Genomic DNA, 18,610 nt, shown 5'->3' on the forward strand with positions numbered 1-18,610 from the left:
TGCAGATCTTGCCATAGTTAAGTGCAAGGCTCTCTTTTTCCAAGAGGGTTTGTCATGAGTCTGAGGCTTTTCAGAGGGGGAGGGGGGGCGCCTAAAACAATCTACAGGTAGATGCCTGTATATTTAGCTGTAAAACATCGTCCTCTGAGAGGATGCAGGACCTCTAAACGGTGCTTACAGGAAACAGTGTCTGCAGCGAGTTGGGGGGCTCCTACCCTTCCTTCCACACTGCCTAACAGTATCAGGTTAGGAACGCAAACTGTGCTATGCTCTCTCTGTTTTGTTTAGCAAAAGTCATCCGGGAAGGCGCTGTTTAACCTGAGTTGCAGCCACCTAAATCTTGCTGAAAAGGAGTATTTCGGATTAGAATTCTGTAGCCATTCTGGAAATAATGTAAGTTGGTTTCATTATAGGGTTCTTTGTGTCTACAATTGCCTCTAAAATGCAGTTTGCGGCTAGGTACGTAGGGCTCAAACCTGACTGAAAAATGAAAAAGCATTCAAACCCTTGCAAGATGCCTGGATTTAATAACAAGTTTCCCTCCTTGCCTATCTAAAATCATCTCAGTTTACCGAACAAACTCTTCTCCCCTCTGCTCCTCTTCTGTCACCCCGAGAACAGCAACCTCTGCTTTATCTGTTCTGATTTCCCAGAGGCTGGACCTCAGCCTCCACAGTGAAGACTCTTAACCTCACCAGTGAGGATTCAGGGGGCTCTTTTTCTCCCCCTCTCTCAGCTCCCAACATTCTCTGTGTCCTGCGTTGGCATATCTGTTATCTGGCACCTTCCCAGAAAGGCTCATTAGATCTATTAAGCTGGCATTTGGGGGCTGCAGGATTCAAATGCAGAGCCAAATGCCTTCATTAGTCTTTGTAGTAACTAATGAGCCTTGGATGTGACACCTTTGTCACCCTACTTAGGCAGGGGAGCAGTGATTCAAATGTCAACAACAAAGAGTTTATAGATCAACAACGTTCACTGTCACTGGAAAAATACAAGGGAGTTGATTGAGTGTCGTGGAGGTATGTCATCTCTTTGACACTGCTGTTTCTATCTATCTTTAGAAGGGGGTCTAAATAGCCTTGGTATTTGTTTATTTTGTGTTGACTTTTATCTGTTACCAAAAAAAAAAAAAAAAAAAAAGCCGCACTCAATGCCATATTCTACCCATTTTTTTCATTAATGTTATCACAGGTCTGGTTGGAACTGCTGAAGCCCATCACAAAGCAAGTAAAAAGTAAGTATGGGAAATCACTGAAGGGATCTATTTCCCAGTTACAACTTGAAAACATTTCAGCGACACTGCGCTATTCCTCACCAAATATAAGGGGAGAAAAGGGGCTTTGGGGCATTATTTTAATCCTTCACAGTGTCAGTGAATGTAGCAATTAAAAAAATCATTTTAATTTTGCCCAAGATGAAAAAAAATCATGCTGCTGGATCTTCGGGTAGATTGGAAGAACTCGGGTAATGACAGCACTCTGGGGATTGGCTCAAGCCTTGGGGCATCCTTGATGTCCCCCGGGGAAGGAAGAATTTCCTCTGCCCTTCAAGGTCCTTCTAGCAGGACTAAGAATCAAATTGACACGAGACAGATGAACAGGGGAAATTCAAATTTAATCTCGTACGTATGGGGAGGCCACACAGACATGGAAATTACAGTCAGACAAAATGAGGCCAATGTGTCATCCTGAACGAAGGGGGTAGGGGTCTGGGACTTCAAAGGGAAAGAAAGCAATTCACAGGAAGAAGAAAAAGTAAATGTTTGGTAAACAAATGTTGGCTGGGCCCCCGCTCAGAAACAATGGGACATAGAGGACTTTGATCAAACAGGCCTTGGGAGGTCCCTCCCTGTCTACCACACCTAGTTCATATTAGAATGTAGTTATCTAAGGTGATAGCTCTCTTCCTGGTACAGGCTCTCCTTTCCAATCTAAGTTTAGCCAGTTGAGGGGGAGGTGAAGAGCATTTCCTGAATTGACTGGGTTTTGATTGCTTTTAATTCAAAACAATCTTTTTTAAAAAGATTTTATTTATTTATTTGAGAGAGAGAGAGAGAGAATGAGAAGGAGAGGGGAGCAAAGCAGAAGGGACAAGCAGACTTCCCACTGAGCAGGGAGCCCGACTAGGGGCTCGATCCCAGGACCCCTAGAACAGGACCTGAGCCAAAGACAGACACTTAACCCACTGAGCTCCTTAATAATCTAAGTGCCCAACTGGCCCATCTTAGGCAGCCTGACCTTGTTACTTATAATGTCAATCTTCAATGCCATTCACCTTCTGCCTGAAGATGTTTTAGTTTTATCATGCCCCAGACTTTGTCCATTTGTTTCAGTTCACATTCGGGTGCCTGCTATGTTTGAAATCTCCCCCACCCCCACCCCCACCCCGTATTTCACCACCTAGTGTGGCGGTTCTGAAATTGCAGTGTGTATTAGGATCACTTGTTCAAATGCAGATTCCCAGGCCCCGTTCCCGGGTTTGGGGGCAGGCAACCTCTATGTTAAATTCCACAGGTGTTTCTGAATGCAGGGGGAGTTCAGTCAACACTTTGAGAAATGCTGTCGTGTCTATTTGCTCTACCTGCCCTCTCCGTGTTGGTTCTGTCTGCTCCCACTGCATTTTATTTATTATTATTATTATTATGTTTTTAAAGACTTTATTTATTTATTTGAGACAGACAGACAGAGCACAAGCAGGGGGGAGCAGCAGAGGGAGAGGGAGAAGCGGGCTCCCCGCTCAGCGGGGAGCCCGATGCGGGGCTCCATCCCAGGACCCCGGGATCACGACCTGAGCCAAAGGCAGACGCCTAACCAACTGAGCCACCCAGGGGCCCCCTCCCACCGCATTTTAATCGTCTGTCACATTATTCCCAGGGCTTCTTACCTGATTCCCCCAATCCGTCCTCTACCTTACTTCCGAGGGGAACTGCTGAAAATACAAAGGTGACCACCTCACGCTCCGGCGTCACGTGCTTCCGCGGCTCCTTAATGCCCTTAGAATGGAGTCCGAACTCGTTGGCCCGCTCGGCGAAGCGCACCTGCCTGTCTAGCCGGCCCGCTGCCACTGACCCCTTCGTATTCCTACCTCTCCTGACGGTGGCAAACTCCCTTCAGGCGTAGGGCTCTCCGGGAAAAGAAAAGATGTCCACCTAAACCGGAATTTCAAATTAAGAAAGAAAGATTTTCTCTGTGTAAGGATGTCCTTGCGTTATCTTTGTTTATCTACAGTTCCGGTCTAACCGGAGCCCTCTGTCCTCCCTCTCGGGCTTGGCCGGTACTCAGTGCTCTGTACTCAGTGCTCGCAGCCGTCTGCGGGGCTGCCTCTTCTACCGGGCTATGAGGGCTTGCCCTTCCTAGGACAATGCTTGGCCTAGAATAGGCACTTGACAAATATTTGCTGAACGCATGCTGCGAATGGTGCACGGATGCGTTTGCTTTTGATGCAAAGAGTTTCTTTTCTTCTTTTCAAATGCGAGTAGGAGTGAAGGCAAGTAGATGTGTTTTCTTAAAGCAGATTTTAAGCAACAAAGAAGCAGCGGTCCATCCACTTCTAGTTCCCCTTATGAGATGCTTGATGCCAGATGATAATCACCTGCTTCTAAAGCTGGGCTCTTCTCTCAGCCAGGAATGCAGAATCCCAAGTGGCAAGTGGTATATATTTTTTAAATGGGACACTTCTTAGAGGACCCAGTAGGGCCCAGAAAGAGGCGCAGCTTTACAAAAAGAAACTCAGAGGGAGAGAGGGTAGAAAGGGGGGCAGGAGAACTTTCCCTATTGCTATCCACATAAAGACACAATCCAGAGATAGCACCATCTTAGAAATGTGAAAAATTGAAATTTAAAAGAAAAGTCTGAGGGAGGGAGTGATGGGGAGAGGGGGGAAGAGGACAGGGGAAGTGTGTGTGTGTGTGTGTGTGTGTGCGTGCGTGTAAAGACCTGTAACTGTTGTGATGGACATTTAAATAAAACTTATGGAGATATTGTGTTTTAAGATCCTAAGGAGGTTGTTTTCAAATTTATGGTGAAATTTTTCCCAGTGGACCCGGGACATCTTCGAGAAGAGCTTACAAGGTAGAGTAACTTCCCTGTGTGTCTGCTGCATGGTGTTACTTAAGAATCATTACTCTCCATTTATCAGAGAATGGGCTTCTAGCCTTCTTTGGAAAGCTTGGCTCTCAGTCACTCTCCAGGAGATGGTGAGGAGCTGGAGAGAAGATGGGCCTGGCTGGTCCCCAAAGTGTTAATCTTCCAAAGGGTGGGGACCTCAGGGAGAAGGAAGGGTGGCATCTAGCAGGGCACCCAGCTTGGGTGCCCGCTTGGGGGTTCTGCCATTAATTGCTACAACAGTAAGAGCGCTTGCCTTCATTGCATCTGTGTTCCAACCAGAGGGCTGCTTGATGGCACAAATGTGATACCAGCTAATTTCTGTGGATATTGAAAACCGGGCGTGCGCGCGTGTATGTGTGTGTGTGTGTGTGTGCGCATCCCATAGGTAGAGAGGGATGATGACGTATACTTATAAAAAATTTAAAAAGTAAAAAAATAAAGTTTAAAAAATGATTTATATAAATTATTTATCATGTATAATCTAAATCATTGATAATTTTATTATAATTCTTTAATAATTATAAATTATTCATAATTTTATATAATTTTAACAACTATTTCTAATTATACATTATTCATAATTTTAGATAGGTAAAATATTTTACACTCGTAAAAATGAAAAAGTTAAAAAGTCACCAGTATAAAACATTTTTTAAAAAGTATATTTATGCTTATATACAATGCCCTTCAAAATCAAAACGTAAACCTACTTCTCCAAAAATGCATTGTCAACCTAACACTCCTCCAAACCCGAATGTGCTTGCTAGACTCTAGAATCTTACCCTACAAGGGATATAGGCGATCATCTAGCCCAGCCCTCCTGGTTTACAGAGGAGGAAACGGTCCCGGGAGCTAGAGTGACTTGGCCGGGCCTTCCCCACCACAACAAGTCCAGTTCTTCTTTGCCCCTTTTGTACAGGGGGCCTTGTTTGCTGAAGGGTCTCTGCAGACGTCACTTTTCACAAGTCTGTCACTGGCTCGCCCCCTCTCTCCACATTTGTGAGTTGTAGGCCACTTTCCCAGATAACCTGATATCTTGGTATCTGTATCGGTTTGCACTTGCTAACCCATTTCAGTTGAGTCTCACATTATGACCAATTTTAATGGAGATAAACTTTCTCCCCCCACCGCCAAAAAAAAGAGAATGAGAAAATCAATGCGATGATAAATGATTCATCAGCTGTTCAGAGCGAGGATTTGGTATTTGTAGCAGGCAGCTGCCCTCTTAATAGCAAGGAACGTGTCAAATGACAAGAAGTTTCCTTTCTTGCTTGCTAGGAGCAAAATGAGATTCTCTCTCCCTTTAGCACTCGAGGCCTATTATTCTCAAAGCAGGCAATGGCAAAGGTGAGACTTCCTTTATTTTTTCCTCAGTTGAAGATACTTAACCATAGTTGACTTCACAAGGATGCCTTGTTTGGGGCCAATCCATGAGTTTCGGAGAGTGGTATGCAAATATAAATTTTCTAACTGAGTCATTTCTAGCCCATTAGGGGAGCTCATAATTTGAAGGTTTATAATGAAGAGCGCATTTATAAATTGAATAATCACCTCCTAATTTTACCTGTTTTTTCTAATCTAGATTTTTATCTATCACCTGCAATTAATTTTGATTTACCACATTGCCTTCAAGGCTTAATTGATTTAAATTAAAAAGTCCAGATAAAACGTTATTTAGAAAGGCACATCTTATATTGGGGAATGCCCACCGTAGATACTCCATGAATGTTTGAGTGTATAAAATAAAATATTGGAACCAATTTTGGACCACAGAAGAAAGCAGTCAATGATAGAATCTTCTTTTTACACATCTTTTCAAAAGTTGATTCTCTCCTGATAAGGGCTTAAAAGTGTGGGGCAGGGGTGGGAGGATGGGTTAGCCTGGTGATGGGTATTGAGGAGGGCACGTTCTGCATGGAGCACTGGGTGTTATGCACAAACAATGAATCATGGAACACTATATATAAAACTGATGATGTATGGGGATTAACATAACAATAAAAAAATTAAAAAAAAAATGAAAGAAATGATAAAAAAAAAAAAGTGTGGGGCAAATGCAATCGCTTTGGCAAAGCTCTGGTACCTACCTGCACTTTCTGGGTCCCTGACGAACCTTCCGTGGGCAAAAGGGCAGTGTGGCTTCATTCCATTCAGAACATAGGAATTTCCTGCCTGCTCTGTGCCAAGTGCTGGGCCGGGCTCTGGTGATATGGAGAAGGTGGTCCAGGTGAAGCGTGGCCTCACGTCCTTGATTTCTGCAACACAATCTTTTGGATAGGAGGAGGCCTCAGTTCAGTGTGTGACCTGACATCTGGCCACAGTTTCACTATCTTCGGGCAAAATGACCTTGCCAAAATCACCTAACCTCTGCCTTTCTATAATTGTAAAATGAGGGTGATTGTTCCTGCCCCACCAACCTAAGTTGTTTTGATAGGGAGTGCTTGATAGCGTTTGGTAAACAGCGGCCCGAGCGGGCTTGGTCTTGCTGAATCTCCCTTTCTCTCGGGCTGGGTATGTATGTGGCTTTGCTAAGTGGCAGAAGCCACGAGAGGATGATTGGCCAACTCCCTCAAGTTGGCGGGAGGATTTAGCCGGGGTGATTCCTAATGGCTGTGAGGCCTGCCAAAATGCTGGAGCAGCCGAGCTGTGGTCTGGGGCTGGTTTGGGGCTGAAGCAAAGCCTATGCATTAGTCACCATCCCAAAAAGGCATCTCACTGTCTGGGGGTGCCGTTTCTTTCTTGAAACATCTTGGATCTGGGAGAAAGGAAACGATTCTCTCTTGTTCCTGTTTCTTTCTCAAGAGATTTTTCCCCAACTTCTTTTCAGGTATCTTTTTACTCTTCAAATAAAGAAGGATTTGGCTCTAGGAAGGCTTCCATGCAGTGAGAACTGCACAGCGTTGATGGCATCTCACATCCTACAATGTAAGTAGCAAACGTCAGCTTCGGGGCCTGTCAGGCAGAAAGAGAACCGAGCAAAGGAGCGGAGCACCCCCCCCCCCCCTCCCCGCCGCCCTCCTGTGCCCATCCTGTGTTAGGACCTACGGAGGAAAGAAAGCCTGCGAAAGGTGTACGGAATCCGCATGGACCAGTAGAAAGAGGCTGGACATTATAATCACTCAGCTTTGGATTCCAAATCCAGTCCCTGCTATGTTCTAGCTGTTGTAGGCTTGGGTGAAGTCCCCTCACTTGTCTGTGCCTCAGGTTCCTAGTCTTTACGATAGTGACAAGAGTACCTTCTCACAGAGTGGTTACATAGATTAAAAGTAAATGCCGATTTTCTTGCTATCATGGTGTAACCTCCCCCACCCCACCCCACCCCCCTGCCTGGGGCTTGCTGTCCTGGAGCTGGGTTGGACTAATCTGTCCCAGCATGGATTTTGCCAGGCAAGCTCCCACTCTCTCTGCTTGCCCCAGGATGCATTTCTGGTACGTGCTTTCTGCAGCACATTGTCATGTTTGATGGGATTTTTGCGTTGCTCTTTATCATGAGTCTGGAGAACAAAGCACAGAGGACAGCAGGTGAAAGAGGCTAAAAGGGAAAAAGGCCCCAGGCGTCTATTAGAGTTCCCCATTTGCTGGCAGCCAAGTAGTTGGACTAGGGCTGAATAATGAAGGCAGGGACAAGGAGACCCGGGGAACGGTGGGGGCGTGCTTGGGAGGGGGTGAAGCTGGGCACGCCAGTCTTCTCCTGCGCCCCTAAGGCCGGGGTCGAGGCGGCTGGAGATAGTATTTCGTCTCCTATGGCCGGTGGACTCTCTCTCTCTCTCCTAGAGAGGCCTCCCAAGAATAGGCTGTTCTTAACCACTCTTGCGGGATCATAACGTCATTTTTTGGCTTGTTTCACAAGTTCGGTGTTGACCTCTGTCCCTGACCTTCCTGACAGGCCAGAGCTGGTAGACTTCTGATTTCACTGGGAACACCAGAATGAAGTGCTTGGATAGATAGAGACAGTATCTAAATCAGTGTTTACCAAGGGATGCCTGCCTGGGACAGGTGACAACAGCCCCAGGATATCAGGAATGCAGTGGACAGTGAGAGCAATAGTCATCAGGAAAGGCTTCTGGAGGGGGTGGCTTTTGTGCTGGACCTTAAAGGGGCACACAGGAATCGGATAGGTAGTGATGGGCAGAGACACAGCTTGGGTACAGCTCAAGCATAGGGTCCGTTTAGGAGAGGTGGCAGAAAACTACGCGTCATACTGATGGGCTTTGAATGCTTGGCCGGTGGGGGGCACGGGGTAAGGCGGATAGGCAAAACAATGTTGGGAGACTTATCCTTTTTCATTATCAGCCTGTTAATGACTTGGGCTCCCCAACAGCCAGGGGAGCCCAATTCATTCTTAATAGCTGAGCATTATGGATTTGGGCATTCCCTAGTGGCCATTTGAGGTATAGCACAGAGGGCTTCAGTTTTTCTAGAGGATGATTTGTCAATACAAGTTCTTTCCATAGGGAAAAATCTAAAGTTTCAGTGAGTCCCACTCCTCACAGTGCATGTCACTGGATGCTAAGGCAGTGTGCAGAACATCAGCAGGCGGCTCATTCATTTGCTCATTTATTCATTCGTCCGATATTTATGTCCTAGGCACTCAAGAATCTCCACATGCTGACCTCATCTGCCTAAGTCTCTCTTACACATCCTTTTTATGAACGCTTTTAGTAACTTCTTTGTCATTCATTCAACAAAAACTTATTGAGCACCTGCCACATGGCAGGTACTGTTATAGGCGCGGGGAACACGGCAGTGAAGTGAACAGACACAAAGCCTTGCTCTCATGGAGCTCATATCTTGGCAGTGGAGGACAATCAAGACAATAACCGAAATAAGGAAATATATCATGTACGTTAGAAGGTGGTAAGTGCATCAGAGAAAATCACATATGGAAGGAAGATGGGGAATCCTGGGGGTGGGGACTGAATTTTTCAATAAAGTAGTCAGGGTAGGCTTCACTGTGAACGTGACAGGTGAACAAAGACTTGGAGGAGGTGAGAGGGGCAAGCCTTGCAGAAATCGGCTGGAAGGTTGTTCCAGGCAGAGAGAACATCCTGTGCAAAGGGCCTGAGGTGGGAGTGTGCCAGGAGTGTTCAAGAAACATTTAAGCAGGCTTTGTGGCTGGCTGGAGCTGGGGGGTGGGGGAGAGTCACCGTGGAGGGCCTTAGAAGCCTACTAAAGACCTAGAACATAACTCCACATGAGATGGGAAACCACTGATGAATGTTAAGCAGAGGAATGAGATGATCTGAATTAGGTTTTAATGGGAACATGTTGGCTGCCAGGGTGAAAACCTTCCGAGGGAATGGTGGAAGTGGGGAGACCAGAGAAGAGGCCATTGCAGTAGAAAGAGGTGATGGTACTCTGGGCCAGGGTGGTAACAGTGAAGATGCTCAGAACACTTGCTACCTTCTTTGCTGATATTTACTCATTTGTGTTTTGTAGGTCTCCTAGATTGTCATAGTCTTGCATGGAGTGAAAAACCAGCAGTCTTATGCATTCTTGTGTTTTCCTAGGGTCAACATAGGGTCAGGGTCTTGTGCTTAATAAATAGTAGGGGTGATGTGTGTGTGCGTGTGTGTGTGTGAGTGTCTAATTTTTTTTTTAAGATTTTATTTTATTGGGAGAGAGAGAGAGAGCGAGGGAGCAAAAACAGCTCTGTTGAGGTATAATTTACTTATCATAAAATTCACCCTTTTAAAGACTACAACTCAGCAGTTTTTAGTAAATTTACAAAGTTGCACAACCATTACCACAATCCAGTTTTAGAACATTCCCATCACACCGAGAGACCTCTCGTGCTCATCTGCAGTGACTCTCTGTTCCCACACTCAGCCCCAGTAACCACTAATTTACTTTCTGTTTCTATAGATTTTGCCCTTTCTAGACATTTCAGTCAGAATGATAAAATATGTGGTCTTTTGCATCTATGTGGCTTTGTTTCACTCAGCATAAGATTTTTGAAATTCATGCATGTTCTAGCATGAATCGCAGCGGTTTCTTCCTTTCTTTTGCTGAGTAGTATTCTATTTTATGGACATGCCCCATATTGTTCATCTCTGTACTTGACTGTGGACATTTGGATTGTTTCCAGCTTAGCTAATATGAATAATGTTATGAACATTCATGTACAAGTCTTTGTTTGGACACATTCTCATTATCTCTTGAATAGATTCCTAAGAGGGTAATTGCCTCATCTTCAGGTAAATTTACGTTGAAAATGTTAAGAAACTGCCAAACTGTTTTCCAAATTGTAACGATAAAACCAGAAACGTATCACATTTCCAATTTCTCCACATCTTCACCAATAGTTGGTATTATCTACTTTTTTTTTTTTTTTTGGTTGTGGCCATTCTAGTGGATATGAAGAGATATCCTATTGCAATTATAATTCACATTTTCCTAGTGAGTAATGATGTGGAGCACCTTCTCATCTGTTTATTAACAGTCCCTATGTTTTTGTTGGCAAAATGCCTTTCAGATCTTTTGCCCATTTTAAAATGGATTGTTGTCTTCTTATTGAATTTTAAGAGATTTTTGTATATCCCTTTTTAAATTTTATTTATTTATTTTTTAAAGTGATCTCTACGTGGGGCTCAAACTCACGACCCTGAGATTAAGAGTCGCATGCTCTTCCAACTGAGCCAGCCAGATTTTTATATATTCTGATTAAAAATCATTTATGAGATAATGTAATTTGAAAAATTTTCCTCCAGCTTGGTGGCCTGACTTTCTGTTTCTTAATCCTGGCTTTTGGAGGAGAACAGTTTTTAATTTTGGCAGAATTCCCCTTTCTCAATATGTTTTAGTAGATCGTGCTTTTGGTGTACCTAAGAACTCTGCCTAACCTAAGGGCACAAAGATTTTCTCCTGTTTTCTTCCAGAGCCTTTGCAGGTTTGCCTCTTAGATTTAGATATATGACATTTTGAGTTATTTTTTTTTTTTTTGTCTGCTTGTATGATGTATGCTGTGAAGTAGGGATCCGACTTCATTTTTTTTTTTTTCATGTGGTTGTCCATTTTCTCCATTTGTTGAAAAGACTATCATTTCCCCCATTGAATTGTCTTGGCGTCTTTATAAAAAAACCAATTGACCATTAACGTAAGGGTTTATTTCTGGATTCTTAACTATGTTCCATTGATCTATATGTCCTTATGTCATCATTACACTGTCTTATTTATTGTAGCTTTGTATTAAGTTTTGAAATAGGAAAGTATATATCTTCCAATTTCATTCTTCTTTTTCTAAATTGTTTTGGCTATTTTGCATCCTATGCATTTCCATGTAAGTTTTAAGATCATCTATCAATTTATATTAAAAAAAAGTGGTGGGAATTGCATTGAATTTATAGATAAATTTTGGCACAATTACCAGCTTAACAATATTGAGTCTTATAATGCATGATCCTCAAATGTCTCTCCATTTATATAGATCTGTTAAAAAATTCTCTCAGCAATGTTTTGTAATCATCAGTATACAAGCCTTATACTTCTTTTTGTTAAATTTATTCCTGAGCATTTTATTTTTTTAGATGCTATTGTAAATAGAACTTTCTTAGTTTCATTTTTGGATTGCTTACTGCTAGTGTATGCAAATACAAGTACTTTTTGTATATTGATCTTCTATTTTGCTACCTTGATGAACTCCTATATTCTAGGAGTTTTTTGTGGATTTCCCAGGATTTTCCACACACATGACCAGGTTGACTACAAGTAAAGACAGTATTATCTCTTCCTTTTCAGTGCAAATTACTGATATTTTTTCTTGTTGATTAATTGCACTGGCTAGAACCACCAGTACAATGGTGGATAGAAGTGACAAGAACAGACGTCCTTGTCTTGTTTCTGGTCATAGGAGAAAGCATTCAGTTTCTCACCATTTAGTATGATTATGATGTTAGCTGTAGGTTTTTCATAGATAAACTTTATCAGGTTGAAGAAGTTCCCTTCTATTCCTTGTTTCTTGGATTTTTAAAACTTTTTTATTATTGTATTTTTTTTTTTGAAAGAGAGAGAGAGAGCAGGGGGTGGGTGAGGGTCAGAGAGAAAGAATCTTAAACAGGCTGCATGCCCAGTGTGGAGCTGGATGCGGGGTTCGACCTCATGACCCTGAAATCATGACCGGAGCTGAAATCAAAAGTCAGACGCTTAATCGACTGAGCCACCCAGGCATCCCTGCATGTTTTTGGTTTTTTTTTAATCATGAAATGGTGTTGGATTTTTTCCAAAGCTTTTCTGCATCATTTTGAAATGATAATGTATTTTGTTGTCCCTTATTCTATTGGAACAGTATATCACATTAATTAATCTTCACAAGTTGAACTGATCTTGCAATCCTGGGATAAATCCCACTAGGTCATGATGTATAATCCTTTTTTTATGTTTCTGGATTCAGTTTACTAGTATTTTGTTGAGGATTTTTGCCTCTGTATTCATGAGGTACATTGATCTGTAGTTTCCTTGTGATGACTTTGTCTGGTTTGGGTATCGGAGTAATACTGGCCTCATAGAATGAATTGGTAAATATTTCTTCTTCTATTTTCTGGAAGAGTTTGTGAAGAATTGGTCTTCATATCTTCTTTGAATATTTGATAGAATTAATCAGTGAAATCATATGGGCCTGATTGTGTTTTAATGAGATTTGTATGTTTATCAATTTTGGCAAAAAATAAATTAAAAAGCCATTGATTTGGCCTTTTTAAAAAAACCTAGTTACATGAGGATTTTCATTATAATGTGACTTTTATTTTTTCAATAATGTGACTTTTAAAAAATATACATTACATACCTCATTTGTCATGAGCATGTCAGTGAGCATGTCATCTGTCTAAAATGTAATAAAAAATCAAGAGAAAAGAGGAAGTAAGTTTCCAGCACTCAAAATCAGTGTCCCATGTCCATGTATTTTAGTTACAGGATTTCACGGAGAATGTATTTACTCTTACAATTCATAAAATTCATAAAAAATTTTGGATATCTAGGTTCTCAGTTAGAAGTCATAATTACAACCAAGTGTGGAGACCTTTCCGGGAGAAGTCAGTAACCAGGAAGTGATTCATATCAATCTGACAGAGAGGGAAAAGGCATAAAAATTATAAAGAAGACACAATAGTTCAAAAATCGAAACATTTTGAAGCCATTAACTGTAGGGGCAGATATTCCTGTATACCCCAATCACCTCTGTAGGTATTGTGCTATGCCAGATGTTTATAACAGTAAACTAGAGACATCTAGAAAAGAGTAGATTATGATCAGGGATAAGCAGCCAGTGATTTGGAAAAGCCAGAATGATTTCCAGAATGATTCATTTACTGGGGATTCCAGATAGCTGGGATTTTACTTGTTTCGTACAGAGTGATGAATGGCTGTGGCTGGCTCGCGCGGTAGTGGGCATTTATAGTCTCCTTTTCTGATAATGTACAGTCAGGGTGGAGTGAGATTAAGGGCCCGTATGAGTTTGCTAGGGTTGCTATAACAAAATACCAGAGACCAGAGGGCTTAAAGGGCCGAAATGTATTTTCTCACAGTTCTGGAGGCTAGAAATCCAAGCCTGAAGTGTCGCAGCTTTGGTATCTTCTGGGGCCTCTCTGCTTGGCTTGCAGATTGTTGCCCTCTGGATGCATCCTCACCTACCCTTTGCTCTGTGTACCCGCGTTCCTGGTGTCTCTCTGCAGGGGCAAATTTCCTCTTCTTATAAGGACACTAGTCAGATTGGATTAGGGCCCACCCTACCGACTCATTTTAACTTAATCCCTTCTTTATAGGCCCTATCTCTAAATACAGTCACATTCTGAGGTATGGGGTTTAGGACTTCCACATGAATTTGAGGCGAGCAGGGGGGGCGAGGGAGGGGCACCCAGTTCAACCCATAACAGGGACTGGTGAGAAGAAAAAGATCAGAAACAGAGTGTGGAGGAAGGAACTAATGAAATAGTCATCTGGGGGTGTCTGGGTGGCTCAGTCGTTAAGCGTCTGCCTTCGGCTCGGGTCATGGTCCCGGGGTCCTGGGATCGAGCCCCGCATCGGGCTCCCTACTCGGCGGGAAGCCTGCTTCTCTCTCTCCCACTTACCTTGCTTGTGTTCTCTCTCTGGCTGTCTCTCCCTGTCAAATAAATAAAAAAAAAAGAAAAGAAAAGAAATAGTCATCTGTGATCCTGGAGCCTGTAAGACATACACTGTGCCTGTGATCTACTATACTGAGACTTCAGAGCAACGCACTGCTTCTGATCTGAAAAAGACTCAGTTCCCCCCCATATCCTAAAATATAAATTGATATAAGGCATGGCGTGGGGGGGGCCTAGGGCCACATTGGCTGCAAAGAAAGGGCTGTTTGGGGGAGGCCAGAGGGTCTGCTGAGTGCTCCATTCCTAAACTCCTCAATGCTAATGTGAAAAATGTCATTTCTCTGTCATGCAGCAGAACTGGGAGACTTTCATGAAGAAACAGATAAGAAACATCTGGCACAAACCCGCTACTTACCGAACCAAGACTGTTTAGAGAGCAAGATCATGCACTTTCATCAGAAGCACGTGTGAGTACTTCAGCCAGCACCAGCTTCCACCAGCAGGGAACACGAAAGCTGGGGACGGACTCTTAAAAGCAAATCCTTAAGTCAGAGAAGCTTCGGGCTCAAGAATACACTGAGCTCCTCACGGAGCCCTTAGGGCGGAGGTGTCTTTCTTGCTGCATTTATTAGGCTCATAAATTATTTCCCTTTGCAGTGGCAGGAGCCCAGCTGAAGCTGACATTCTGCTACTGGATATAGCAAGGAAGCTGGATATGTACGGCATCAGGCCTCACCCCGCCAGTGACGGCGAAGGCATGCAGATCCACCTGGCTGTCGCTCACATGGGAGTACTGGTGTTACGGGTAACAACTCTTTCCTTTAAAGGCCTGCAGCTTTGGGGGTTATCTTGGCTCCAACGTGGGTGTCCGTTCCTGAGGTGACCTCGCCCCTCAGTCTTACCACCAGCCAGAAAGGGAGGGGATACTTGCGAGTATCTCCCCTCGATGTGCTTTGCTTCCCTTTGTGGTCTCTGACGGGCTGTTGTGACTCTGAGGAGCTCACCCGTTCGATCGGGCCAGCATGGTGGAGAGAGAAAGTCAAGAGGCCCTTTGGAACTTGTAGACCCTAAATACGAATATGGATTTTGGCATCTAAAAGCTTCAGCTGTGACACCAAGTGCACTCACCTTGTCCAAATCCACCAGAAACAACCCACAGGGACCAAATTAGAGCACCGAAGCAAGTCACCAACAGGTCAGGTGCAGACTCGGCTAGAAGAATCTTGGCCTTCTCATGTTTCGGGTTGTAAACTTTGCAGCACAAGAGTACACGGGTGGGCAAAAGACCCAATGGGCCACAGGCATAGCTGTTCCCCCAGGAAGGAATTTTACCCATTCCACTCTAACCGCCCCCCATCGGTCCTACTGCGTGGGAGAAAATGGGGAAGCGGAGGGGAGCAAGGCCGTCGTGTTAGTTGTGAGCTCTTCCGGCGGGAGTACTTCTGTGGACAGTGTGGAATGACGTAGCCAGTCTATTTTGTCCCACCCCAAATCCAGTCGAAGAATACTTGTGTACTGAGTACTCTGTATGTGTTCGGTGTTGCATTCTTCAAACAAAACCGGCTTTATTGAGGTATAATTTGCATACTATACAATTCATCTGGTTTAACTGTACAATTCAATGGGTTTGAGTATATTTACAGAGTCGGGCAGCAACTATTCCTTCATTCATCCTTCCGTCAGTACAGTTACTGTATAGCCCCCTGTGCCAGATGTTAGAGCTGCAGAGGGAAACAGGAGGGATCCTGACTTCGTGGACCTTGTATTCTACAAAGTCTTTTTTTTTTTTTAAAGATCTATTTATTTATTTATTTGAGAGAGAGAGAGAGAGAGAGAACGTGAGCAGGGGGAGGGGCAGAGGGAGAGGAAGAGGAAGAGAGACCCTCAAGCAGACTCCCTGCTGAGTGCAGAGCCCAACACGGGGCTCGATCCCAGCACCCTGAGATCATGACCTGAGCTGAAATCAAGAGTCTGACCCTCAACTGGCTGAGCCATCCAGGTGCCCCATGGACCTTGCATTCTAATAGGCGGAAGACGGACAATGAAACAAGTAATTTTAAACAAATGCCATGTTTTTGTGCTCGAAGAAGTGTGGGGTGCTAAGGTAACACGTGTGAAAGGGGTTTAACATTTAAGCTAAGGGGGTGCCTTGGCTGGCTCAGTTGGAAGAGCTTGCGACTCTCTTGATCTCGGGGTCATGAGTTCGAACCCCACGATCGGGGTAGAGATTACTAAAAATAAGTAAATGAATAAACTAAAAAATTTTAAGCCAAGACGTGAGGAAGTTGTCCAGATCAAAGAGATAGGGTTGGCAGGTGAGGGAGGGGATTCCAGACAAAGGGCACACAGACAAAGGCCCCAAGAAGGGTAAAGGATGGCACAGTCAACAAACTAACATTAAGCATGACCTATGGCTCCAGTCATTAAGATACTCACAATTTATTTGGAGAGACCAGAGAAATAGTGATCAATATCAGTCAATAAGTAATCAAAAGCTAATCTATCCTATCTACCTGAAGTTGCACGACAAGTATACATAACAAACTAATAAATGTGGTTACCCATAGAGAATGGATAGATGGGTACAGAGGGACAGATATAGGAGTGATGGTGGTGGGAGCGAGACTTCTCGATGTATATATTTTTTGTATACCTTTGATTTTTGGACCGTGTCAACAAACAAATATCAAGCAACCGACCAACCAACAAATGGATAGGTATAACTATATACAACATATATATATATACAGATATATATATATGTTGTACCTATATATAGGTATAACTATATATAACAGAATATTTTAGAGGGGATGCTACCAGACTGGCAAGACAGCTTGACTATGGAGAAGGCAATTCTGGGTAAGGAGAATGAGGAGCCCTCTGGGAAGGAAGGTACAGGGTTGGATGGAAGGGTGTTTTTTAGGATCAGTGGGATAGAAGGCTGGATGTTCAATACAGCTGAGGCAGGACACCCCAGCCAAACGTGTTTAGACTCGATGACACATGCAGTGAGGAGCTATGGAAGGTGTTTGAGTAAATGGGGTGGCAGTCATCCCTTCCTCCCATGATCTCCCTATCCTGGCTGGAAACCTTCCCCAGGCATACCCCTTCTTGCTTGCATTTCGGAGCAGCCTTATGTCTCCCTCGAATGCCTTCTTTGGCCACAGCTTCTACCTAGTACCACAGGATCAGTCTGTGCAAGAGGTAGGATGGTCCCATGCATGAAGTGCGTTTTCTAACGGGTTCTCATTGTCTTCCAAACCAGCTTGTGCTGACATTCACCTTGAAATCTGCCATGCCTGTCATTACAGGGAAATACAAAGATCAATACTTTCAACTGGGCTAAAATCCGCAAGTTGAGTTTTAAGAGAAAGCATTTTCTCATCAAACTTCATGCCAACATCTTGGTAAGTAGCTTTCTAATAAATTCTTTTACTTTCTGTTCACTTGGGATTTCTTGGTTGTTTCAGCAAATGGTCTGAATGTGAGTGGTGAAAGCTGAAGGGTGATGTACTCTCTCTTTTGCCTCTACATAAATAAACCAGAGCGTTAGTCATATTTTTACTAGAGGCAAAACACCAAGAAATCCTATTGGCAGTCCAGAATGAATAAACTAGTGGGAAAACGGGGTGGCTGGAATGAAAGACAAGTCTCCTTAAAAACCATTTTTTTTTTTCAGGGATTTGATAAGTCAAATGGAAGTGACCAGATCTAGGGCTATGGACATGTTTATTTGCTGTTATCTGCCCCATTTTATATTTTCATCTCCTTTCCTTAAACAAAAATAACTGAACACCGAGTACATGCCAAATAATTGAACACCTACTATTTGCCAAAGCAGGATGCGGCGGAGGTGGGATGGGGGTGGGGGTATAGATTAGGCAAAAGCAGCTCTTACTGGTCAAGGCTGCATTGTACAGGGTACGACAAAGATACTAGAAAGGATGTTCTTTTGTGACTCTAAAGGAAATGAAAAATGACCTACAGAAGATCCAGTAGTGTGGCCTTACACAAAAGTGTTCATTTGAGCAGTTCAGGAGACTGTCTCCAGTGTGAAGCTTGTGGAGTGTCCCAGGGCTGCATGTGGGAACCTGTAAAGGAATGAGGGAAGGGGGGCTCAGCAGAAAACAGGGCTGCATGCACGCATACACAAATGGGGGTCATAGAGTGGGTCGGGGGGATGGGGAAAACTTGAACTTTAGGTCTGAAAGGCTAAGCTCCCCTAGAGCAGATTAGGATATGCTAAGTGAGCAATGTAGAGCATCGTAGAACAAGGCAGCATAGGGACAACTAAATGTTTCTAGCTGGTATGTTAAAAAGACTCCTATACATGTAATTATCCTATAAAGCCTACCATCTGTAAGGAAATCGCCTCCTCCCCCTGTTTCCTGTTGGTCATTTATAACTTCTTGTCACCTTGAAAGGATGTCCTTTGATGTT

At 43.6% G+C, this 18,610-nt stretch overlaps 1 protein-coding gene across 1 annotated transcript in view; it reads left to right on the forward strand.

The window, feature by feature from the left end:
- The window catches only part of FRMD7 (FERM domain containing 7), a 37,984-nt gene that overhangs the window by 15,480 nt on the left and 3,894 nt on the right, over window positions 1-18,610 (forward strand). The window contains exons 2-8 of the mRNA XM_078064886.1: window positions 289-393; window positions 1,195-1,237; window positions 4,040-4,073; window positions 6,937-7,034; window positions 14,520-14,634; window positions 14,825-14,972; window positions 17,482-17,577. Of these exons, the coding sequence (XP_077921012.1) occupies window positions 289-393; window positions 1,195-1,237; window positions 4,040-4,073; window positions 6,937-7,034; window positions 14,520-14,634; window positions 14,825-14,972; window positions 17,482-17,577 (639 nt within the window). The remainder of the gene's footprint in view (window positions 1-288; window positions 394-1,194; window positions 1,238-4,039; window positions 4,074-6,936; window positions 7,035-14,519; window positions 14,635-14,824; window positions 14,973-17,481; window positions 17,578-18,610) is intronic.

This window comes from Halichoerus grypus, chromosome X (assembly GCF_964656455.1).
Source record: "Halichoerus grypus chromosome X, mHalGry1.hap1.1, whole genome shotgun sequence".
In the NCBI taxonomy this organism is placed as follows: domain Eukaryota; kingdom Metazoa; phylum Chordata; class Mammalia; order Carnivora; family Phocidae; genus Halichoerus; species Halichoerus grypus.